The sequence below is a fragment of the Cololabis saira genome, chromosome 19 (assembly GCF_033807715.1).
Source record: "Cololabis saira isolate AMF1-May2022 chromosome 19, fColSai1.1, whole genome shotgun sequence".
In the NCBI taxonomy this organism is placed as follows: Eukaryota; Metazoa; Chordata; class Actinopteri; order Beloniformes; family Belonidae; genus Cololabis; species Cololabis saira.
In genome coordinates, this window is record NC_084605.1 from 29,643,110 (window position 1) to 29,670,114 (window position 27,005).

Below are 27,005 nucleotides of genomic sequence, written 5' to 3' on the forward strand. Positions count from 1 at the left end.
ATACTATGGACGAAAGACTACACAGATGATCCTTCATAAACATAATTCAATATTTTTTTATATGCAACTGAAAGTGACAGTTCAACATGGACAAAGGTCCTTGGCTTTGCTCAAAGTGTGTTCATGGGTGAAACATTTTGTTAAATGACAATCCAACTGAGACCTTAAAATGTTGGTGGCCAAGTCATCACCTTGAACTTTTTTGATTTCAATGAGCTCCTGGACATTTTATTCAGCAAATCCTTTGTCAAGTGTTACGGGGAACAAAAACCCATATAGATACAAGGACCCAATGATTCCCAGAGCGTCACACCGTCCCCACTGTCTCCACCGCATTCACCCTGTTCATCAGTGAGTCTTGAGCGGAAGCGACCTTGATGCATCTTCCCTCATTTTAACTTCTTGGAGCAGTTAGAACGTGGGTACACTGATTCAGTCCTCTAATCTGTGACCCCTATCAACGTCCCACACATTTTTTTTTTTAAATTTATTTATTTATTTGCACAATGATAACAGTAATTTTTTTATCATACAAGGACAAATCATTTGTGCAGGAGAGGCCCGAAGGGCTTATAAAAAATCCTCCCCCTCAATACAAAATCACCAAAACAAATCAATCAATAGAAAAAGAATAGAAAGGAAAAAGAAAAGGTAAAAGAAACAAATTCATTCTTAACATAACTACTTTTCCTGTAGGTAATGTCTCACCTCTTGATAAACGCCTTTATGAGATTTTGTGGTTTTCATTTGGTTTTATTGGTGCGACTTATAAGTGTACAAAGTGCACAGGCACATCCATGTTCCTCTTACCCCCAACTGTTCAATAACTTTGTTGGAAAGCTAATATCCTTGTCCGGCAAGGACAGGTAATTGTGCAATAGTAATAAGAAACTAATTAAGAAAGTACACTACCGGTAGTTTCATAAATGTATCTTCTGTAACTTATTCGGCTTAAAGCGGCACTATGTAACTTTTCCACCTTAATATCATATTTCCAGAGTCATTGTGATTGTACATCAACTTCCAACAGGTTTAATGACACCTCTGTCATGGTCTGAGGGGTCTGTGTCGCCTTCACTGGCACTATGTAACTTTGAGGAGCATGGTAGGAACCCTGTCACACTAAAAAAACTACAAATTTTTACGGCTTTGACTGCTTTACGGCATACGTCACTTCCCCCTCCTTCCCAATTGGTAGTCGAGATGAAAATGGGCGGGGCTTGAAGCTGGTAACCCGTTGCTGTGTTGTAGCTGCAGCAGCTCCACACAACAGACGTGGGGAAAAGTACGTGGGGTAATGGTTAAACTTTTCACCGCTTTCCTGCTTGGAGGCAGAACCACGGGGGCCGCGTACCTGACATAACAAAGTAAAAGAGTGAAAGAGTCGTCGGCTCGGTTGAATCGCGGCTGTAACGACCAAACATAACGTTCCACACAGTAAACCACAAACACTCACACAGACCGGGTCGGATACTTCATACGGGTTTTATTCCCCACTTCGCCAGCTAGCTCTCTGTGCCAGCTCTCTGTGGTGCAATTAACCCCAATCTTCAGATAAAACTAGTTTGTTGAGGAAAAAATATTAACTCTTATTTGTAGCAGCAGAGGAAAAAAATAATCTCACGAGGAAAACAAAAATATTCCTCACGCCTCGGAGCCTCTTCAGCATAATATAGCAGTCAAAAAAAAAGAAAAGAAAAGTATGAGTAATACAAAAGATGTACTGTATGTTGTACTATTACACTAATTTATTGAAACACATGGCGAGTCAAACATTTACCAAAGCAGCTGCCAAACACTCCTAAACAAGGTAGCCTAAGACGTGGGTTGTGCAGAACTGCGGCAGTAAATCCTTTCTAAAGAGTGCAGCTCCGAAGAGGAGCTCCATTCTTTAGTAGGGATTTCATATGGATCCAAACCGTTAATAATCATTATTTTCTCCATATACCGCTCCCTGGCTTCCTTGTTTAAGGTATCCCGGTAAATTCCAGTTCCTTTCCAGCAGTTTAACATCTTTTTTTTGCGTTCCGTCTGTTCACTTGGTGAAGAAAAGTCTGTCCCGTCTTCATTCACTATCAAAACAAATGCACGCGACGGGACAGGAGTTTTCCGGCAGTACGCGCTGGTGCTCATGGGAAATGTAGTGTTCTTTCTGGTAAAGCACTACCGCTTTTGTCCAAAAGATGCCGCCAAACTCAACAAAAGCTGAAAGTTACGTTGTGCTGCTTTAAATCTGATTTTCAATGTGAAAAGTAAGATCTTACTTTGAATTCTTCCTCCAGGCCAACGCGGTCGCCGTCTGCAAAGGTGTTGTGCAGTTTGTGCAGATGTCCTTCCAGAGACGACACGTCCAGCTCTGTGTCTCCATAGAGGTAGTATTCAAGCAGGGCCTGGTAGATGAATGAGTACTGCATCTGGAGCCAGAACGGACATGTTTAATACACTACAGATGGGCACGTTTGCATATGATTGAAGGAGGTGATGAATGTCTTCCTACGGGCCGTGCCATGTGTTAATCCTGTGTCATGTGAAGAGCGTAATAAGTGTCAAGCTCACATCTGTCTGGATGAGCTGCGAGCGCTGCTCTCGTATCTTGGAGACGAACCCAAACACATCAACTTTCTGCTCCGCGTGCATGATGTCGATCATGGCGTCTATTACAATGAAGGTTCCTGTCCTGCCGACACCAGCGCTGGAGACGCACAACAAAACACACGGGGAGTCGACCACAATCCTCAGCTGATGCTTGCATTTTAATGGACAACAGGAGGGAAACAAAGGGACATCTGTCCCTGTAAACACAGGCGCTGCTCACTCAAGATGTTTGTCTACCCACAGATGCACGTAAACAATATTTACACCAAAACATGTTCATCGCCATAGAAACTAACGGGATAATTAAAGCACACACATACCTGCAGTGGACCACGATCGGCCCGGAGAAGGGTGGATTCACAACCTTGACCTTTTTGAGGAACTTGAGCATACCGATGGGAGAGAAAGGAACGCCGAAATCAGGCCAGCTGGTGAAGTGAAGCTGAGTGACCAGACGGGGAGTCTTAGCAGCATCGCTGGCCTGCTACGCAGACACACAAACAGATGTAGCTTTTAAAACAACAGGCAGCTTTCAATACAGTACATTTACCATGAATTAGTCAAAACTGTGCTGTTTTTATCTGGATTAAAGCGAAAAATGAGTTGAATAATGTACAATTTCTGTTGCAGAAATACATGGGCAAACGTTTGAAACGCACATATTGCACACAAAACTTGCGTATGGTGTAGTCCACCAGGACAGTGAAGTCTTCGACCGCAACCCGCACATTCCCGTATGTCCAGCAGCCCTGGTCCGGCCAGTACTGGTGACACTTGTCCTGCAGAGGGACGACATTCACCGCTCAGACAAAATGTCCCAAGAGCTGTTCTATAAAAACAAACTAGGTCACACGTGGTGTGACTTTAGCAAAGATGAGCCTTACTAAAGATCCATAGGTTTCAATTTCACAGCCAGATAAGTGCAAGGGAGAGCCGTGAAACCGGTCAATATCTAACTTTGCTGGACTTTATTGCACATTAATGAACCATTGATTTCAACCTGTCTACATACTGATTTTATTGCTCGCCCGTCCTCTTCTCATTTACCTATTTTCCCTCAGTCTAGCGTGGACGTGTACTAGCATGAAAGCAGGGGTAAGAAGAGCTGCTGTAGCTGTAACATGACTAGTTTAAATGCCATTACACTTAATTGTCTGTTACCACAACCTAAGAAACCTAATTTTCACTGCCCAGAGGGGAGTCTGACTTTTCAAGAACGACCTCCATAATGAAGTCAGAGCAAAAGATTAGCAGAAAAAAATTGCTTTTCCTGCGCAGGATATGACAGAAACACTGCATATCTTGTGCCGGAAAGGACAAAAATAACATACCTCTTTTCTTTCTTTCAAATTTGTCAGCATGACAACAGTTGCTACTTTCTGCTCCCATATCATTCTCCAGAAATCTGCCACAGTGTCTTCTTTTGGACCTGAGAGACAAAGAATGAGCATTAAACCATTCATGTACAGTCGAGATATGAAAACAGCTGTCAGTTTTCAGCGCAATTCCTCTTACCTTGTGCAGCTATGAATTTATTCTTTTCTGTGTAACCCTAGGAGGGAAAGGACAAGATGATTCACCTCCAGAAAGAGTCATTAGACTTATAGCTGCTTCAGTTTACCATTTTCAATCAAGCTAATTTCCTTAACTGTGGAGAAAACAGTATTTGCTATGATCTGACTCAAGGGGGGGGGGACTCACATCAACATAAGATGCATTCACATAGTCTGAGCAGGGATTTCCCTCCAGCTGAGACAGCACCACTCTGGAATGATCATCTGGAATATTAGAAAATGCATATTAGATATCTGAAAACATCCTCACGGAAGTATGTGATCTGTTTTACTTGCCAGTACAGTAAAGTGACAAATATTTGCAATCAACTTGTTCCAAAAATTGTTCATCAGTTGTTTATTTCACTTATTCCTATATATCTACATAATTAAAAATTAGAGAACCAGTTGAAAAAAAACAACGAGTGCATTAGTGATATCGGAAACTGTATTTGTTTGAGGGCAGGATAATGGTGTGTCTTTGCAGATAATGATGCAAATTGCTGTAAAGAATGTGTTGTGTTTGGGGATGAGGGTGTCAAAGAAAACAGTGTGAAAACAGACACAGGAAACGGCGCGCTAGACTTGACTCAAAAGAGAACTGAGCTTCTTTGCAAGAGAAAGTACACCTACAAGGAAGGATGTTGGGGTATCTGTTCTTCTCCTTGTTTTCGTCCTTATTGGCCTCCTCGTACGTCCCCTGGGCATTACCCCCTGGCAAAGACTGCGAATGAAAAGTACAGATTTAACTGAGCCTCACATGCTGAAAAGCGGTTCATAAGCAGTTCACGGCCGCTGCATTGTCTGCTGCCGCACGCTGGCACTTCCTCTGCTCCAATACCGTCGTCCATTAAAAGCAGAGAACCCTGAACTTCCTCATCTGTGCCGACAAACTGTCCAAATAAAGTTAGACTTCTGTTTTAAAATGAATCACAAATCCAGAACTTGACGCAGATAGTCAATAAAAGGCATGAATAACCAGCCGGGTACTTTTCATTCATGCGGGTGAGTATGACAACAGTTATGTGTCATAGACAATGTGATAAATGTTACTTGAGGAAGTTCCCTAAAGTAAAAATAAGTGCAGGAGTCATGATGGTGGAGTTCATGGAACATGGAGGTGAGAGGTGACGAGAGGTCCACTTTTAAATATTAGGTGGTTTTATCGCTTCAGGTTAGGGAACATACTGTAACACTTTTGGTCGTAAGGTACCATTAACAAACAAACACAAAATTAAAGACCTGAATTAGCAAACATCACTCTCCTCTTTCTGAGATAATAAAACACGCACACAGTATGAAGCAAGTTCAGGTTAACACAGCAAACGTTACTTTATCTGCCAAGTACTACACATAATACTGAAACCTAATGTGAACAGGCCTCATGTGGATCACAAACGGATGTTTTATGATGGCGTGTTACTCTAACCTCCAGGAAGAAAAGGGAGGGGATGCTTACATTGTATTCCTCCCTGAAGAGCTTGCCATCATCGGCTGAGCGGAGCCGGTACTCCTCCTCCAGGTGGTCCACTAGGATGGGGAAGTAGGTCTTAGAGGCCGAGGCAGATCTGGGCAGAAGGACCGCCGTCTGTTGGTCTGCGGGGAGAGAATATAATGGGTTTATCACCGCTGCTGGACTCGTTTGGTGGTTTGCTTCAATAATTTGATGATTTATTATTTACGTTCAAGGAAAAATTTTGACAATTGTACTAATGAACTGATTTTTATGCATTTGTTTTTGTAAATTTCTACTAAAGAAATTCTAAACTATGGGATTGGGTTACATTACAATAGTGGTTCCCAACCTTATTGCAAACACACTCAAACATCCAGCCACACGATTCTCTCTTGAAAACACCGTCTTGCATCAATATTGCCTTTCTTGTTTTTTTAAGTATTCACTGCATTTAATAATATATTAAACAAAGACCTTTTTTATGAACTGTTTTTCTGCTTACTTTTGGAAAACCATTTCAACAGTTTCATTATTTCAAACATGTGCTATTGCTTATAGCTGTTATATGAGTTCTTCCTTTCAAGCTACCTTGTCCAGTGAATCCATAGCCATTTAAAATCATCTGCCCCTTTTTTTTCTTAAACAATCACGACCTTTGCAGGACAAAGAAAACTTGCAGTTCCTTGGCTGACCACCGGGGCCTGGCTCTAACAAAGCATCATCTCCTTTGACCCCGAGGTTAAAGCATCCAACTTTAAAGTAGAAATAGAGGGACATGCCTGGAACACCTCCCTGGGGAGGAGGGACATGCCTGGAACACCTCCCTAGGGGAGGAGGGACATGCCTAGAACACCTCCCTGGGGAGGAGGGACATGCCTGGAACACCTCCCTAGGGAGGAGGGACATGCCTGGAACACCTCCCTAGGAAGGAGGGACATGCCTGGAACACCTCCCTAGGGAGGTGGGACATGCCTGGAACTCCTCCCTAGAGAGGCGTCCAGGAGGATCCGGTACAGATGCCCAAGCCACCTCAGCTGACTCCTCTCAATGTGGAGGAGCAGCGGCTCGACTCCGAGCTCCTCCCGAGTGACCGAACTCCTCACCCTATCTCTAAGGGAGCGTCCAGCCACCCTGCGGAGGAAACTCATCTCGGCCGCTTGTATCCGCGATCTTGTCCTTTCGGTCATTACCCAAAGTTCATGACCATAGGTGAGGGTAGGGGCGTAGATTGACCGGTAAATCGAGTTTCCCCTTTCGACTCAGCTCCCTCTTCACCACGACGGTCCGGTACACCGACCGCATAACTGCGGACGCTGTACCGATCCGTCTGTCAATCTCACGCTCCATCGTTCCCTCACTCGTGAACAAGACCCCGAGATACTTGAACTCCTCCACCTGAGGCAGGACTTCTCCACCCACCCAGAGAAGGCACGCCACCCTTTCCCGGTGGAGAACCATGGCCTCGGTTTTGGAGGTGCTGATTCTCATCCCTGCCGCGTCGCACCCGGCTTCAAACCGCCCCAGCACATGCTGAAGGTCCCGGTCCGATGAAGCCAACAGGACAACATCATCTGCAAAAAGCAGAGATGAAATCCTGAGGTTCCCAAACCGGATCCCCGGTTATATAATATATTTATTTTTTATATATATATATATATATATATATATATATATATATATATATATATATATATATATATATATATATATATAAAGCAAAAAATCTATAATTAACAGTGTGGAGTTTTGAATGGCAGCTAGCCATCAATCATCAGTTCTGCTCCAAGGTTTCGCCAAGCAGCTTCCAGCAATGGCCACTGAAACAACATTTGGCTTATTCCTCTGCTAACGTCTGCTCACAGCTCTGCAGATTCTCTGGTGTGGATCAGCTCAAGACGCCGGACTTTGATTGACATATGGTGAGCATATTCCAGCCGGCTTCCCCGGCCTGTTGGTCTCGCTCATTTACAACATTACATGGAAAAAAAACCCAAGGGTGACATCAAGTGGGTTTTCCAGTAATCATAGTCTATAGTTTGAACTGTTTAGCCTGTTACTTACACTAACAGTTGTTATTTGTTATTTCAACTTCTTATTCAAAGTTTCTAACATGGACAACCTTTACCCATCAGCCGATATAGCTAATATTTCTACTATCAACGACTGGAAAGAGTTCATCAATATTTCTTTAGGCAGCAACTGTATTTCCCTTAAAAAAAACAATGACAATCACGCAAGCTCACAGAGCTACAGTGGACATCGTGGCAGAGGGGACAAAGAGAAGCAAAGCAGCAACAAGAGACGAGGAGAGTAAAAGAAAACCAGTGACCAAGCAGGACACCCCACCAGAGTCAATCTGGGACAGTGCTGTAAACCCAACCTCCACACCATTAGAGGACCTAAAAATTACAACCATTCTTTCGTGCCTTTTTAAATATTCATTCAACCTAAAGCTGGGTGATAAGTCGTTTCTGGCGATTAAGTTGAACTCATGGTAAATATATTTTTTATTTTAAGCTACACATAGCAAAGTTTCCATGGTTTCATAACGTCTTCCCCTGGCAGTTCTCTTCAGACAATAAACCAATCCACGATGCTGCCATGTGTGTTGTTCAAAATTATTTTAACAAAAACATCCCTGAAACAAACGCAGTTTTTTTACACTGTCCATGACAGCTAACGGTAACAACACCATTTATTTATTCCAGCATGTTAAACAAGGCGGAAGATGCATGTGGCTGCAAAAGACAGAAGTGCCCTTAAAACTCTGGTAGACCCCATGTTCTCACAGTTTCCCATAAGATAAGAAGTCCTGATGTAAAAACATTGCAGATGTAGATGTGACTTGCTCCACTGAACACACAGCAGTCATTTACAGCTGGAAAACTGGACTCATCCACATGCTGAGTCCAGTCGACCACGGGAACAATACTACCTATTAATTCATTTTATTGCTTTTTAATATATGCTTTGTTACAGTTTCAAAAATAAAACCTTTGTCTATTTTAAACTGAAAAGGGTTTGAACAAATTAAAAAATCAGGATAGATATTAAAAAGAAAAGAAAAAAGTGAGATTTAACTTTTAGGCTATATCCCCCAGCTGTAATTATAACCATTATAGTTGAATTAAAGCACCTACTATTGCTTTTAAAGTAAAACCTTTAAGTTCATCCACTTTTTAAAGCCACTTTCAATACTCATCGGCAAGTTTCAGCAAGCTGTTTCAACTGTTCATAAATGATTCATCCACTTCATTACACGTGTTTCATTGAGTTTTTATTCCAGCTTCAGTTGGACTTTTGCAACAGAAACACGTGATTGGGAATCACTGAATAGCACAATCGACTTATAGAGCTACTTTCAATTAGATGCCGCCTGATTAATTACATAAATGATTACCAAATTAAGTCTGACGGCACTGTGAGGTGCCGACACGATGGACAGCACACATCAATCAGTTAGAGAGCCAGAACTACCAAGGCCAAGTAGACACTGACACTGCCCTTACTAGACAATCTGTTATCACTGGCAGGTTGAAAAAGCTCAGAAGAGTGTTAGTAAGCACGCCAGCAACCCCGGATACCTGACCTGGTGGTACAATGGTGTACAACGACTCAGTACTGTATCCCAGTTCTAAAACACAGTAACCACACCAGATCACATCACAGGAAACACAGACAGAAACAGAAGTTTCCGATTCATTTTGTCAGCATTACTGTACAGTTTATGTTTTAGCTGTTCAAAAGTTATAAATGTATATCTCAGCAGGGTAAGACATCATATGTTAATTCATTAATACACAAGATTTCAACTATGCTCAACCCGCTTTGTAAATCCTCTGGAAGGATGTAAAGTGAGGCACAAACTGTGTGACAGCCGACAAGTATTGAACATCACAGCTCGGCTCTCACTCATTTTTCTGTAGATGAAGCCTCTGAAGACAAATGTGACAATCTTTAGTGAAGTAACCTTTTACATCAACTTCACTGGTAGCAAAGAAAAGTGTTATAAATGTCGATGAGGAAAGCTGATTTTTGTTTTTTTATGATGTTAACCACAGGAAGTCTAACACGACCACAAGGCAGCAAGACTCCCTGCATGTAGTTACAGATATAAAACCTAACACTTACTTCTATCTGCTTCATTGACTTTGTTTAACCCATTTGTCTACCCATTTTACTTCTAGACCGTTTTCAGGTTGTGTTTTTGACAGCCGGGTTGTCACATGGCTCTACAGCCCCTCTCACGGCCTCTACAGATGTACTGGATAATTTACCTTGTTCCTCCAGGATGCCATTTGGTATTTTCTTGTTGTCAACTGTTGTGACAGCTGCTTCCCTCTGTTTCTTTAACCTGCAAGGAAAGAACATCCAGTAAATTGAAACACAGAACAGATATTTGATAATAATCCAGTGAATGCTAAGCAATTCCCCACAACCAGAAACAAAAATGAAAGTATCCTACCATCTGAAGCTTGCAAAGCTATTTTTTCTCATTAGCTGAAGTCTTGGAGAGACAGTGCTGAGGTCAGAATTCAGTATAGGATTGCTTTTCTCCTCTCTTAAGTTACTCATGTAGCTGCTCTATCACAGCCAGCCCTGTTCTCACTAAACATCCGAGGGAGGGAGTCCGCCTGCAACACTTCCTCGCCCCGGGCTCCGCCTCAGTGACTAAAAGGAGGAAGTGTTTGTCACCCTGAGCTCTGCCCCCGAGTCTGGCCCGCCGCCAGTTAGTGGAGGGCCGGAGGAGGGAAAGGTGAGGTAAGGGAGGCCGCCCAGGGTGGGACTTTTAGAAAAAAATGTTATTCATTTTTGATGTTTTTTACCTGAGGAAGTACCAGGCCAACAGCACGACGATGAGCAGCAGCAAGAACAGAACCAGCGCAATTGGAAGGATGTGGTGATTGGAGTTTGTAACGTCTTCTGAGGAAGAAGGAGAGGCAGAGGCTGGGGTCACCGCCAACAAAGAAGCAGGAAAAAAGGGGCAAGGCCGACAATACCTAGCTGCCGTCACGTGTATATCGCAAGACCTCATCAAATAAATACTTAGTTTAGTTTATTGTTTTGCACAGTTTTTAAAAAATATACAGGACATATCAATGATAAACACTATAGGTGCAGGAAGAGGCAAAAAACCCAATGGGCTTATTTGAAGCCTCCACCGAAGATATTAAAATTTCATGTCAAGATTAACATACAAAAAAACAGAAAGTAAAACTACACAAAAGTGATGGCAAACTAATAATGCAATATATAAATAATAAAGAATAAAGACAAAAAATAAGTGTGTGTGAGTGTGCATGGGATATTGTTTTTACAACTTATATTATATTGACTCCTGAGCAAATAAGACTGTACATGTCACTATGAGTGAAACACAAAAAAACCAAAAAGAACATGGATACATAAACAACAATACATTGGGAAAACAGTTACAAAACAGCAGTCAAGTGGTCCTTCAAACGTCTTTTGTAATATTTCAGAGAGGACGAGCTCTTTGCCAAATGGGGAAAATCATTCCACAATTTAGTCCCTAAATCTCACCGAAAATTGACGTCTGCAAGTGAGAAATTTAGGAGGATGAAGATCTGAGGATTGTCCAGTTGAATAAGAATGAATCTCTGAGTTTAATTTAAAGTAAGTCTTGAACTGTCCAGGAATATTACCTTCACTTGAATTTAGCTTATAAATAAAAACGCATATCTGAAAAATATTGATATCATAAATAGTAAGAATCTGGAGTTTTTGAAATAAAGGAGTAGATGAAGCGAGTGACTCTGATCGAGTTGCAATCCTAACAAAACGTTTCTGTAGGACCAGAATTTTGTGAAGATTTGTAGGAAAAGTATTTGCCCAAACAATATTACAATATGAGAGATAAGGATAAATTAAACTATAATAAAGTGTAAGGAGACAACTCGTCGTGACAAGATGACTAACACGCCTTATAATGCCAATGGATTTATTGATTTTTTTGGTGACCCAATCAATTTGTTCTCTCCAACTCAAACTCTCATCAACAATAATACCCAGGAATCTTGTAGTTGACACCTGAGGCATACTAACAGACTCAATATTAATTTTGCATGAATCCTTAGGGTATGATTTTTTGCCACTAAAAATTATGAAGGCTTGGCCCGGCAAAATGCCTCCTGTGCTCTCTTTTGACCAATTTAATAACTGGTCTTAGCAGTATTTTGTCAACATAGATAACAATCAGTCTGTTGGTATATCTAACAGAAAATTAGAGGCTCTGTGAATGGCAACGGAGCCGAGAGTCACAGTTACACTCAGCTAAGGTCTGCTTATAAAGTTGTCTAATAATCTGTAAATTACCGTCCAGGGTCAATGAGCTTCAGTGTAAATCTGGTAATAACAAAGCTGTAGAAAAGGCTATTATCAAGCAGATGCATGCACAGCAGATGATGCATAATAATCATATCTTTGGGAAAAGTGATGACCGTGGCGGGCAGCAATGGGATTTCGTTGTCATCGCACATTCCCCTGCAGCCGCTCAGTCTCACATGTTGCAGTGGAAAAGCCTGCGTTATTGTTCTTACCTTTTGTATGGTTGCCATTGCCAGTGGAATTAGACGTCGTCGTGGTTGCCACCAAAAACAGAAGGGGAACCATTGTGACTGCAGGAAAACAAAATCAAGTCGGATATTAAATTTAGTGCCGGACATGTCTGCAATCAAGACTCGTGAGACTGCGGGATAATATCACTATTCAGGGGAGCACAAAAGCTTTTGACAGATCTAAGGCATATTCCTTTATTCATGACTGCGGTTTGCAGGAATGTGCTCATCGGTGCAAAGGTCAGGAGGACACAATGGAACGACACACTCATATCCTGGTCATTTATTGGGGCTGTCATAAGACCCACGTGCAGTTCCATGCTCGTCCACGAGGTGGTACAATGCTCTCATTTATGAGCAACAATAGCGGTTCCACATCAAACCCACTGGGTGAAAATCTGCAAAAAGTTGCATCCAGATCAACAACAAAAAATAAAAAATAAATACATAAAAAAAAAAAAATATTTTAAAATGAATGGGCTGTCGTATCTGCAAGAACCATTTGGAAAATCTTGCCAACTCAAAACAATCTCTCAATCTATGTGGACGTACACACACACACACACACACACACACACACACACACACACACACACACACACACACACACACACACACACACACACACACACACACACACACACACACACACACACACACACACACACACACACACACACACACACACACACCCTGTGTGTTCACATGTATTATCAGACTGAGGAAGGAGAACTTCCACCTCCACTAAATTCCACTGATCCAGCCGATACCAGCTGTTTTCTTTCAGCTATTTCCGTAACAATGCCTTGCAGGAACACGAGGGATTTCCAGAATATTATACGGGTAGAGCTCTACACGTTACAGACCACAGCACATGCAGTCATGCACCACACATGTGATCAAAACTTCTCTAAGTCCTATTGTCTGGAATATGAGTGTATACAGCACGCTAAGCGCCGATCCCCGCACTCTTTTCTCTTCACTACCTTTCCCCTTCCCTTTGATAACATCGACCCAACAAAAACAATTCCTCCCATGAGCGCAAAAAACGGTACATGAGACCCAGACATGCGCACACATGGCAACACCCACAGCGCCAGGAGCTGCGTCAAGGCCTCCTCCACACAGGGACATCCAGGAACACAACACTGCGGTCATCCTCTCATTTTCTCCTGGGAAAAAAAAAATGCAGACGTGGGAAGTCAAAGGAGTATGTGTTTGGGTCTCGCGTTTGAGTATTCAAACTGAGTTTCACCTCGCTCCGATTTAAGCACCTAATTTTAAAGCTGCTGGGAAGATTTAAAAAACCAATAACTCTCAAGATGCTTGGAGATTTAAGCTCTTTCTTGTTATAATTGTTCACTATAGCTCAGTAAAAGTCAGAATCTAAACAAAGTGCACCAATACAGGGCTGCTACTCGGCCATAACGATGGACGGACAGACTGAGTTTTGCCTCCCCGCGGCTGCAGGTGTGTGAACGTTTGTGTTGCACTTCGCAGCTGCATTGAAAGAGAAAGCCCACGCCAAGTGCATAGTCAATGAAGATACTGTTGAGGCTTCCACGCTGTGCCGCAGTGTCCTGTCCTGCGTCCAGCCAGGCCAGCGGAGGAATGTGGAAGCAGCGGAGCGGAGACTGCAGCAACGAGAGAGGGAGCAGAAGGTCCAGGTCAATAATATTTCCTGGAGCGATTAATAAACGCTGACATGTCAAGCCCGGGCCCGGTGGGAGAGATGGATGAGGGAATTGTAATAAGAGAGGAGCAAACAGGAGGAGCACCCCTCCTTCTCCAGCTTGCCTCCCACTTTATTCCCTGTCTTTTAAGTGTCCTCTACAAATGCGACAAGCTAAGATGAGAGGGTGCTTTGCAAGTTCTTAGAGGACTGTTTACTTGGAGAGTTTCACACGAACTGCACTGAATTTTAAGTATTTTCCCCTCGTCTGGTTTGTGCATTAACAGAGACATCCTGCAAAGATTTAGCTGGCCTTGCAGTTAAATCTTGCCGCTGCGCCACTCAGATCTCGTACACTTCCTTCCTCTGCTTTGTCTCTGGAGCTTTCACCCTGTCCCGCTTCAGCTTTAGCCTCCACCTTCCCTGAGCGGCTCCACTACACCTGTAGGATCCCTACTCCCGCTTTCTCGTTCGTCCCCTTACCCCCTGAGAATATCATCAACTTCCTTTTCTCTGTTTCTCACATAACACTAACTCTGTTCCGGATCTTTGATTTACTTCTCCCTGTCAGCCTTCCTTCAACATAGACCGGTCCAAAATGTCAAGTCTCAGCCTTGACTATCAGTATTAGCTAGGGGTGGGTATTGGGAAGGACCTCACGATACGATACGCATCACGATACTTGAGCCACGATACGATACACATTGCGATATCCCGATTATGCGATATCCCGATTATTATATTCTACATAGTTCACCGAAAAATTTAAAAATGCATTACACATCTTAAAATCCAAGTTGTATATATGTACATCAGATGATAGTGATGGATCTTAAAATCCGAGTTGCACGTTCATCAGATTATAGTGACAATTCATGGGACAAACTGAGTCAAAACAATGTTTTATTATAACTATACAAGCTAAAGTTACAACATATTTGTATATGTTTTTCATATTATTTACATCATATGAAATTAACATTAAATTTAGTATGAGGTTGCTTTAATTATGTGGCAAATGATAATAAACACAAGAAAGATGGGTACTAAAACCAAGGACAGGCACAGTGATCAGTCAGTATAGATATAAATCCATAAATAAATAAACTTCTGTCCATTATTTTTCATTTTTTAAGGACAGGCAATTGTGTTATAGAAAAAATAAATTATAAAATGAAATAAAACGTGAAATAAAACCTGAGCTCAGTGCAGGGCCCTCCCAGGGTTGGTAGAGAGTGAAAAAAAATAATAATAAAAAAAAAATCGATATTCAAATTTTGAATATCGATATTGAATCGGCTGGAAAAGTATCGCGATATATTGCCATATCGATATTTTTGCCCACCCCTAGTATTAGCCATGTTACGCTTGGGTCAAACTGCTCCAACAGCTTCCACTGTCTGACGTGGGCTCTCATCTGTGTATTGTCCTCTCTCCATTTAGCACTCAGCAGCTAGTCTCAGCATTAGACGAGAAATAATGAAAATGGGTCATGGGAGATGTCAGCTCGGGGGAAGTTCCAGGGTGTCCTTATTTTCCGGTAGAAGACATTTGCGAGTAGCTTTGGGGAAGGGTATTGTCTTGGCCAGCCAGACAGGCATTCATTTCGGTGGCATGTGCGACACAAGTTACCCGACCCCGGAGCTCACCCTGCGACAAACAAACAAGTCTCATCTGCTGCTTTAGCAGCACTCTTACATCACGCTTTCCCAAAATGAATTTGACAAAAGGTTATATAATATTCATAACTTAAACCACTGCAAACTTTGCACAAACTGCATCTTATATACACTCCAAATAAATATAAATAGTATAATTAACTATTTTGCAGTGATTCTTCGTAGCACAACTTCAGAAACAACCTCAGTAAATCAGAACCACGTTCCAGAAAGTGTTGGAAAAGTGGCACATCAAGATAGCAAAGACGTTCAATCACACGGTTCAACAATCAAAAATGTTTTAATGCAGAAACAAGCAACTAATATAGGGAATTCACAAGCTTTATTTAGTTTGTTGAAATGGATGCTGTTAGACGTTGAGCAGCCCTGTATGGAGATAAATCCAAGGTATGTTTATTGATTTAAAATTAAGATTAATGAATTGGTGCACAAATATATTTCAGTATGAATGTAAACATAATATTTCCCATATTTGTGTTTTTGCCAGTTCAGTTCCATATTTCATATTCAGTTATTTAAAAAAAAAAGTTTTTAAAAAGTTCACTTTCTTCCAGTCCCCCACCTACAGATTTCTTTTTTAGTTTTTACTCTTTCATTGTTCTTTTCCCCCAGTTTTTGAACTTTAGGCAGTGATCTAGGATGAGTGGGCGAGGCATCAGATCACAGGGAGGTGGAAACACGAGTGACAGCGTAACGGAGGAGGCCGAAGGGACTTCCCTGGTGATACTTTCAGGAAACGTGGGAAGTGCGTTGTACGATATTTAGGTGATTGGCTACGAAAATAGCATGCGTTGCTGAATAAGCTAAGTTATTTAAGCCGTTTCTGTCAACACTCACAAATCACAGCCCAAGAGGGAACAAATATTTCAGAGTAGGTTTGAAATGTATTTGAGTCAGTGAAGCAAAGACTCATGGGACTATGGATGTTTACGTTCTGGTCACTGATTTTGGTCCGTTAGAGTTATATAGTGGACTTTCCTGTGACGATATGGCCAAAGACATTTCTTTAACTGCGTCAGCAGCACACCATGACAGAGGTTCTCTAAGCCAGTGGTCCTCAACCCTTTTTCAGTGATGTACCCCCTGTGAAATATTTTTTCAACCAAGTACCCCTTAACCAGCGCAAAGCACTTTTGGTTGTAAAAAAAGCAGAGCACTGTGTCATCAGTATCTGATTTATGAAACATAAAAATATTGCTGCTACGCTTCAACCACGACTCCATCGTTGGTCCAAGTGATTGACAGGTGAAGCCAGGTGATTGACAGGTTAGGTGGAACCATCCTGGTGTGGGGGATACTCTGGGGGTTTTAGGATAATAAGTTGAATAGCCTACTCCTGAAGATAAAATTCATTTTATGAATTTAGACTTATATTTTCCTCAATTATTTATGAAATAATTATTTTTAAAGGATTTTTGCATGGATGCTACTTTTTAAAGGAGCTGTATGTAAGAGCAATAATAAAACGAATCATAAAATGATCCCGATATGTCAACAGACATTTAAAAATCATGTTAATTTCAAATACTTATGTCACTGACAACAGCACTCAAGCCAGGATATTCCAGTTTAAAAAGAGGAGTTGCAGCCCTCAACTGATGTTTATGTTGTCATTTTTTGTTTTGGCCTGAAGCTCTACCCTCCACCTATCTCCCAATCACCAAGTCAGTATTGTTTCTGCATCCGGGTTGCCAGCTCGGCTGTAATTATCGCAGCCATGGCAGCCTACGTTCCTGCTGCATTCTGCAGCATACCTGGTTCCCAACCAACCTCCTCCCCCCAACCTCTGGTTGGGGGGAGGAGGGGGAGGGTACATGCCGCTCAACAATATTTTGAAAGTGACTGCAGTACCAGTTTTGGCCATTTCTTATAGACGGCTCCTTTAAATATATGTATATTTTAAAATCTCACGTACCCCCTGGAGTGTCTTCACGTACCCCCAGGGGTACGCGTACCCCCATTTGAGAACCACTGCTCTAAGCAATCAGCCTCATCTTGCTGGTGTTCATTTAAACTTCTATTTACTGTTTAAAATGTATAAATATTTTCAAATCGATGTTTGCTTTATCTGTAATTGCAAGGTTAAAAAATATTTATTTATTTAATTTAAAGCAAAGTTCACCATCCAAAAAAAACAACCTTTCAAACTAAATCCTCCAGCTTCTCTGAATGTGGGGTTATTAAAATTGAGACTATGAAACTCTGAAGTATAACACTTACATTTTTAAATATTGTGACCTTTCCCAACCCTTTTTGTTTAACACTGCATATCATAGGTGTTTACGAGTGAATCCTGTAAATGTGATTTGGAGCGCATCACTCCGACCTGCTCCTGGGGTCCCTGGGCACATGCCAACACCTCTGCAGCTCTGATTTGTTCACAGATCAGCACTAGCACCTGGCACGCTGCGTGTGAGTCACAGCTCTGTCTGCACTGATTACAACCTGCCTCCCCTGAATACATGCACATCGCACAGCGGGCAAACAATGATGTGGACAAGCACGGATATCGCCGTATCACATTTCGTAGGAAAGCAATGCACAACACACGCGGTCCACTGCGGGTTTTTGTCTTTTTGCTTCTTTTTCTCCCCGTGAAAAGCGTAACGTGGGAACTCTGACTCACTGCGACTCAAGTGTAAAAGTCGAAAGACAGAAAAATGTTTTTCCCTGACAGTGTTTTGTTTATGTCAATGAAGCATTTCTCTCTGTGGGTTTTATGTTTTTCCTTGTGGTTTGCCTTCCTGCCTTCATTCCTTCAGTCTCGGTTAAAAATAAACACAGAAGTGACATAATGATACCCCTGCAGTTGTCTAGCATTGTCTCACTAATAAGCCGAGGAGTCAAACCATCAGAAAGAACAAGCTTGTTACAATTAGAACATAAGACATGGAAATTGGCTGTCTTTGACAGGAAACACAGTGTTCCCGGCACTGTCAGTTCCACTGAGCACAGTTGCTCCGCGCACAGAGTTTCTCTGTCCCTTCAAATACATCAGCTGGGGCACTTGGGAAATCCGCTGTGGGTTTATGGATGATACAGCATGCAGGATTTACATTGTGTTCCCGAGGCAGATGGACTGTTTACCCTTTAAGCCACAAGGATTTTCAGATTGAACCCTGCAAAATGGCTTAATAAAAGGAGGGGAAATAGTTGAAAATCATCTGTGCTCTCTCAGTGCTGCGATCACACTCTCTTTGTTTCTGAATGAAAAAGACAATTACTCCTTTACATCAAGCAATGCACCAGACTCACTAAAAGTTCCTTTCCAGACATCTTTTAAAGCAGGAAAATATACTTCATTATGAATATTTTTTTCTAATATATTGTGCCACAAAAACAAAGAAATGAAAAGTAGAAACTAGAAAAACTTTGGACCAAATTTAAAGCCACTTCATGTAGCTATCACCCTTCAACCACACGGGGGCACAGCGCTCAGCTGTGGTGCCTAAAGAGCCAAAGACAATACAGTGATACAGTAGCGATGGCCAGATGAATCATAATCAAGCCCCAAAGCTTTCCATCTAATTGGTTCAGTAAAGGGCAGTTTGCCCCACTAATGGTGTGTGTGACTTTTTGAACTGAAATCAATAAATCTGCTTTTCACGATGCTGTAAATAAATGATGCACCAACATAAAAGCAGGACATGTTTTCTGAGATTTAAACCTGAACCTTTTGAAGTCACAATCAGAAAGGGAACATGGAAACACCAAATATGGGGCGAGGACAGTGACTGTGCCTGCGTTAACTTGGGTTATGGGAATGTGTTTTTGTGATGAGGAATCATTGTTTTGTTTCTTTGAATAATTTTCCCATGGCTGCAGCACTAAAATGACTACTATAAGATGGTATATTGCCGGATTTGCAAAATCACCCTTTCGAGGCTGACGCATCGGCATAGGTGAAGTGTTGTATGTCTGTTGTGTTGTTACCCAAGAACACAACAGACACTTCACCTAGGAAAAAGAAAACAATAAAACAAAAAACAAAGAGATGGGTATTTAAGAAAAAAAGCATGATTATCACCATATTTACTCATTTTGGTCAGATGCAATTTTCAGGAAAGATTAATCTAGTAATAGTATTTATAAAGAAATACTCTCAAACAGGGAAATTGTCCTATTTTTTCTGCCAGCCCCATCTCAGGCTGGAGAAATTACTCGTAATAGACAAATTAGAGTCACAATCAGGAGCTGAGGTCCACACACATTCTGCACCTTGATGCTCTTGCTTGTTTGGCCAAATTGCGAACGCACGGTACGTCCTGACGGCGAGGCTTCAGACGCCTCCACATACGCCATATGGCCCTCTGCCGTGACATCCACTGCAGCTTTGTGAGTAAGTTTTATCTTTGTTGATGTATGCTGATCCATCCAAACCTACTTAGGTTGGCTTTTGCCAATAGTAGGGACAAGTGACCGTGAGAGGCAGAAGATGTTTTCAAAAAGTGAGCCAACGCTCCTTTAAATAAAATTTAAATTTATATTTTAATATTCAAATAAAAGGTTTACAGCAATTAAACTAGACCGCATCTCAATCAGGGGTTAGCCACTTTATTATAGCCAGCAAGAGATTGCTATATTTATTAGCAACAATAAATGATCTGCAGCTTAAAAATTATCTACAAGTTAATAATTAATTAATTAAATGGTGTGAAAATATATATTTAATTTACTTATTATATTTCTGATTATTAGGTGACAATGAAAACAGTGCAGACAACAGTTTTTTAATGCATTCATATGCATTAAATAATATCAAATATCCCTATCACGTCTTAGAAATCCAGATTTAAAAATGAACCATAAAGTTTAATGTGTAGTTTGGGGTAGCTGAAGTGAATCATGTTAACTGCAATTTTAAATGTCTGCCACTAGATGTCACTGTTTTAAATTTAGGGGCAGTTACTAAAACAAGTCCCAATTCAGATCATTTGGTTCCTTTTAAAACTAATGTGTCCTGAATCATAAAAAAAAAAAAAAACACTTTCATTTTTTTTTCCATCAAAAAAATTCAGAATTTCAGAATAAATTTGAACACAGCTCTAGAACAATGGAGTGAACATTCTTAAAGGCAGTGTGATTGTTGCATAGAGCATGCACGTTTTGTCTCCGGTATACAGTAGTTAAGGATTTTAGAAACTTCAAAACTACAAATATTTACAAACTAGGTGGGATCGAGTGATTTTGGAATGTATCCCACTTTGATTAGTCTATCTATCTTTAACAGGACAGAGTTAAAACTTTGATCAAAGGCAAATTTCATCGAGTTAAACGTCTCTATTCGAGTAGGTCAGCCTCATAGCACTTCTCTCAGTATCAGTCCTCTCAGCCTCAGGGGTGCTACAATGTACAAACCTGGCTTGGGTTAGTTATTTAAAGGACAGTGCACTACTTTTATGGTCTCGGCTGAGGAGATGATGTCGGGGTGTCCATCTGTTCACACAGATGTTCAACTGCTTCTCATGCAATGTAACCCAGCTGGACAAGGTGATTCTTGGCCTTTCTAAACTAATCTGACCAGTCCTGCTGATTCTGCTTTAAAGAGAGCATCCATAAATTAGGATCTGAAGGTTTCGATCAACTAAACTACAGAAGTCATTTTTTTCCTCCATCTGGAGTAGCCTGTACATTAAATGTGAATCCTTTTGCAGGTTTCAATTACACTGTAGATTTGTTCAGACTAGTATACCCACTTTTGTCCCAGGCTGTTCCCATGGTGACATGGACAGTAAGGAGACCACCAACATCACACCTGTGAGATACTGAACTCGTCCACTTTCAATAAAATAAATTACTTAGACTAAAATCGATATATAGCCTAAAAACAGCGCAGACTTTACATCATTTCAGCCATTTGTTTTAGCTGATGGTTGCTGCAGATCCACGATTTTTGTCGAAGGAGAGCGAGTGCATGAAATAAGCTTGTAGACTGTAAAAGGAGGACTGGGAAAAACTTTCTAAGATGTCACCTGTGTATGAAGTGTATGTGGCTTCACGACAGCTCCAGTTGTAGTAATGTTAGCAGGAGATGACTCCTGACTCCAAAGAAAAAGGGCCAAATGCACAGAATGAGCAAGAACCTGCAAAACAGCTAAACAATTGTGCTCATGCTAACCTTTGATGCTAATTGACGTTCTGATAAACGTTCATTCTGATCAAATCCATTCTTCACCTTTGTTTCGGATGTTGCTGCCAAAACAAAACCTGAAACATCTGAAGCACCATTTGAGCTCCTCTACCTGTACCTGAAGCCTCCTCCAACCCCCAACCCCTACCCCACCTATACAATCATCACTCGTGTGAAAATTTGCTTTTTTCTTCCAACCTATACATTTGTTTACTAGAAAGTAAAAGTATAAGTATGTTGAACTTTTTAACACGAGAAAATTGACTGACATTCAGAGCCAGCCCCTAGTGGTTATTGGAGGAAGTGCACATTCATGTACTTCTGCCTCAGCTTCAAAAAGAGAGACCCAGTTGAGATAAAACTCTGAATGCATCCAAAACAAGTTAACTTAATAATAACAACAGTAATTTCAGATATAAATCCTGTTTATTAACAGTGTGCAGGAGAGAGAAAATGAGTTTAATCAGACAGACCTTTAAATACCATAAAAATAACACTGGCCAACATTCAGACTCATTTACCACAGAATAATTCAGAACCTCTAGACTCTTCCTCCCAGCGGGCTGGCTGCTTCTCTTCATGATTAGAAATCCAAACTGCTAACAAGATATGGAGGACTTGTCCACTGACTGTGGCCCCACATGAAATTGCACATACCAATTATGTCCAGCTCTCTCAGTCACTGATACTTCAGCAGTGACCATAACTGACTTCAAGAAATTATTTTCAAACTGATTTCAAATTATCAATCACTTTCCGTCTCCCTCTGACACCTCTTTCATGGAGCATTTAATCAATTTCATTCGAGATGAATGCATCCCATATAATGTCACTAATCTGCCACGAACGTCCATCCTCAGCTCAAGCGGCTCACAGTTCCTTGATTTCATCCTCAATTCCGTTTCCTGCCTTTTCCCCAAATTTTCTGTCTTCTTAAAAAAGTGCTCTCATGGATTGTGATGCTCCTCTGTTTTAATGATATGTTGCACAGTGCCGATGTCATTAGTCAAATCACCTCAATATACATTAACAGCACAATACACATTCTGCTCCTGCGTCATGAGCTGTGCCCATTTTAGCATTTTGGATTGCTTCAGATAGTTCAGATAGACACCCTAGCACTAAATGAGCAGCTTCTGCTGTGTGTCTGATAGGTTTATAATACAGTCTGGGAAACACTGAACTGGTTTTTGATGGGCTAGTAAACAACGACAGACCCCCCCAATAAAATAATCTCTAGAGTTGCTGAATTATTTCTGTCTCAAAGATTTTGTTACAAAAATGTAACTGCTTCCAGTCTTCATGTAGTTGAATTTACCATCTCTTTGAAATCAAAAACATAAATAATTAGGTTTAAAAAAAAGTTGTAAATATATTTGGGCAATAGGGGGTTAATTGATTGCTCTTTATAAGTAATGGGCTTTGGCCAAAGCTGGTGCCGTTTAACATAGTTTTCAGACAGCACAGAATCGATTTTTAAACACCCACCAAGTTCAGGAGAGGACTTTAAAAAAAGAGTTATGTCTGCCTTAGGACTATGAATACCACCAGAGATCCAGGTTAGATTATTGGCACTCTATCCGCAGAAGAAATGGCTCACTCTCTGCATTATTTTACACTATCTGTAGCGCCAATATACAGTAAACATCTGCAGCATTGCTCTCTCGCCGGCACCGCTTCCTCTCCTCCTGTTCTCCAAGCATCGTCATTAATCAATTCTTGCCTCATTCCCAAGGCGCCCAGACACTGTGTCAACAGTAATGACCTTGGGGACCTGCTACTACCTCTCTGCAGTGTCAGCCCTCCACCTCCATGTGAACAAATATAGCATCTTCCACAGAGATCTAGGGTTTCTGTAAGGGAATATGCACGCGAGCGTGCGAGCTTGCTTATACTAGATGCTGATGTTAAGCATAGGTGCAGAGGAGTAAAAGAGAAAGCCATCGATGACCTATAGGAGGGGTGATCTAGCTTTTTTTTCCAAGCTTATACCATAACATCCTGTCGACACAAATATGGTGGTTATTACGTCTGATCCTCAAGATGCTGCCAATAGAGCAGCCCTCACTGAAAAAGGGAGAGGGTTTATCTGCCGTATATTAGTTAAAAGTAACACCGTAAAAAAAAAAAAGAAAAAAAAGGCAATCTCATTATGTAACTTAATCTCTTTCCTAAGTGTTTATGGCAGGCCACACTGGCGAAGCATGTAAAGGACAAGTCCAGTCTGCACAGGCACAATCAGAGCTGGGCCTCCGCCTGCTCTTTTATAGTCTAATGTCGTTTGTGCTTGAAAAAGTGCATGCATGCACGTATGTATACCGCGTACCATGCACACAAAGCAATGGTCCCGGTTAAGAAGAGCTTTTAATGATTTCTGATCCCCAGATTAAGCATGAACACACTATGTAAATACATTTCTGTCACAAATCTGAGAATAATTGCCATGCAAAGCAACCCTCAACAACAACTACATTGTATTTCAGGACGTGTGCATGCGTGTGCACATGTGTCGTCTCTTTTTTACAGCGTGCTCACACCTCCCAACCCGATAGCGCCGAATGTGTCAGCATCCATCTTTTTCCTTCCCCCGACACAACAGGGATTTACCTCATCCATTTGTTCAATTATTCGAAGGCAGGACAATTATGGGCTAGATTCAGAGCTATCGATAGCAGGCGCTGTGCGTGGCAGCTGTGCTCAAAATGACAAATTCAGCATTTTAACACCTCTCATTACTGCCGAGCACTCTGTGATTACCTCTACATTTCTACCAACAGGTATTAGCGAGAAGAAAATGGCAAAAGAGGGAAAGTACTGTATGGAACTCCTAACGTTATTCAACATGGTCACATTTATTCCTCAATTAATGTCTACAAGGCAACCACTTGTTTAACGTTGGATCATATACGAGATTTGCATTCATTCAATGGTTCCAGTTAACTTCTAGGTTTTATAAATACCAAAGCTTTTTGAAAATTAGGCTTTTGTTCCCCCAGTTTTCTGTTGCTGGTTATGACTACAGCGGTGAGGTGTTTAACTTAGCCGACTCTTTCAAGGCTAGCCTTACTAGACTTCAAACTGTATCGCGTTTGTTTTATTTGCACAGAAATTACAGGGTGCTTGAACTGTTTGTCGGTACACACCATCCGCCTCTGCTCTGCATGGCCCTGACAAAGACATGATTTACTTCAAAAGGGGATTCTTTAAAGGAGCTCTTGTTGTGCACCGGTTTATCTGAAGGGTGTATTCCACAGAGATCAGTGAGCTGGAGAGGTTAACCGATCCTGAGGCCAGTTTTCATGGAGACAAAGTTGGCTCCCTTTAAGCTATAAAATAAATTGCCATGGCAACATAGACCTGCAACATAAATTTTCAGCAAAAGAGGTGACGTTAAAAGTTAGGGATTTGAATTGGCCTTGAAAAGTAATTACAATTTGGAAGAGCAGTGGATAAGTAATTACACTACAGAGCAGCAGAAATAACTCTTTTTTTCATTTATTCATTTATTCTTACCTTGCAGCAGGGCTGTGCAGATGATTGAATTTTAACCGCGATTTTAACATTTGGCTCTCAACGTTTACGAAACCCGTTTAACCGAGAATAAACTATTATTTTCCACAAAGGAGAATGATTCCCTCCTTTATTGTGTGAAACAGTTATTTAAACTTAAGTAATATCAACGTCACGCTGGGCGACAATGTTTTCTTTTTTTGTGTGAAAGTTTTTTTTCAGTCTCCAACTCGTTTTACTGTGAACATTTCACCATTGTTTTAATTGTGTAAAATGTTTCAAATAATCATTTTAAATAATTGCGATTTCAGCTTTGATTAAATTATTCTGTTGTTTTTTTTTTGTCTTTTTTTTAATATCAAGCAGACCTACATTACACGTTGTAAAAATTGCTATGTTTGGGTATTCCGTACTGACGGAAACACACTTAATGGAGAGTGTGTGAATGCCATGGTCACAATGCTATTGTGTGTTTGCTGACTGTTTTAAAAAGAAAGGAACTGGATTTCCCAGTGTTGCGTGCAGAATTCAGCGAATGGAAAGAGAAAATCTCATTTCTGCTGATCACTCAATCCCCACTCAAAGTTGGTCAACCTGAAACACCAACTGATTCCAGTCAGAAGCAATTCATGATTAAGTTTGAGGTCTTAAATGTTCATTAAATATCTCACATTTTAAAATACTCAGGTTTTAAAAGTGTTGTGAGGGGGAAAAAAAACAACAACTTCCAAATTGACCCTATTTACTATTTTCAGCCTCCATTCCTTTCAAACCAGTAATCAGCAGGTGATCAGCTGACTTTTTTTGCGGAAGAAGAGTCAAATCAAGCAACAAATGCTCCATTTTATTGGGAAAGATCATGGAGCCTGAAGCAGGAAAGCTGAGCTAACAAAAGAAAAATGTTGCCAACAACGATGAAAACAAATGATCTCAGACCGGGCTTTTAATTTAACGCATGCATAAAATGCTCTATTGTTTCATAGCAGACCCATTAAGCTCTCTGTAACATTGCCATTTTAAGGATATTCATTTAGCCAGACTCCACTTATTAGTTGTCCTGTTGCATTTTGTCCCGCTGAGACTGTATTAGCCCTCGTAAACTACACGCTGACTGCAAGCCCGAGCAATTTCCTCCCTGTAGCCAAGACATCAGTTCAAGTCTTTAACAATAAACACATTAGTTGCATTATGGGTAATATAATCCATTCAACTGACCATGAATTTACTTTAAGATCATTTGTGCAAAACTTTAATGCTCAATAAAATTGTTTACAGAGCTGAAAATACAATTATATGCACAATAATAAACAGCTAAATTAGATCCCGTCTGAAAGTGTGATTTTAGAGCATATCAAACAAAACAAAAAAGAGATCTACAACTCATAATTATGATTACCAAGCACAGACAAAACAGGCAATTGAGAAACTCTGTGGGACGAACAAAGCCACTTCAGTCATGTCATGATAAAAAGGCTGTCACGTCAGCGCCTGTAATCATAAAAATCCACAAGTTTTTCTGTTGGCGTGAGAGTGATTCGACATGAGCGCTAACACAAGGACCGGGGTTAAATAGAGACCTGATCTCAAAGAATACGCGCTCTTGTGGGATCCGCACAATGAAGGCGAGATCTATCCCCAAAATATCCTTTCATCAGCAGAGAGAAGGATGGGGAGGGCAGCAAACGGAGAAAGAAGTGATAAGCACCGCTGCGGGAGAACAAAAAGCCACTTCTGAGGGAGGAAAAAAAAAAAAAACAGAGAAGAAGTAGGAGGAGAGGAAGAGATGAGGGACCGGAGGGGGATAAGAGCCGTGCAGCGAGGATGAGGACCGT

At 41.1% G+C, this 27,005-nt stretch overlaps 1 protein-coding gene across 3 annotated transcripts in view; it reads right to left on the reverse strand.

Moving 5' to 3' along the window:
- The window catches only part of LOC133418883 (receptor-type tyrosine-protein phosphatase epsilon-like), a 74,030-nt gene that overhangs the window by 4,187 nt on the left and 42,838 nt on the right, over positions 1–27,005 (reverse strand). Inside the window, exons 3-14 of one of the 3 annotated variants that reach the window (XM_061707761.1) lie at positions 12,165–12,242; positions 10,431–10,527; positions 9,882–9,958; positions 5,608–5,744; positions 4,782–4,872; positions 4,297–4,373; positions 4,111–4,147; positions 3,927–4,024; positions 3,255–3,374; positions 2,916–3,076; positions 2,557–2,692; positions 2,265–2,414 (exon numbers count right to left, since the gene is read on the reverse strand). In XM_061707761.1, the coding sequence (XP_061563745.1) occupies positions 2,265–2,414; positions 2,557–2,692; positions 2,916–3,076; positions 3,255–3,374; positions 3,927–4,024; positions 4,111–4,147; positions 4,297–4,373; positions 4,782–4,872; positions 5,608–5,744; positions 9,882–9,958; positions 10,431–10,527; positions 12,165–12,237 (1,254 nt within the window). In that variant the 5' untranslated portion in view covers positions 12,238–12,242. Of the gene's footprint in view, positions 1–2,264; positions 2,415–2,556; positions 2,693–2,915; positions 3,080–3,254; positions 3,375–3,926; positions 4,025–4,110; positions 4,148–4,296; positions 4,374–4,781; positions 4,873–5,607; positions 5,745–9,881; positions 9,959–10,069; positions 10,225–10,430; positions 10,528–12,164; positions 12,243–27,005 lie in introns of those variants that run through there. The other 2 variants (XM_061707760.1, XM_061707763.1) reach the window with 2 other exon arrangements.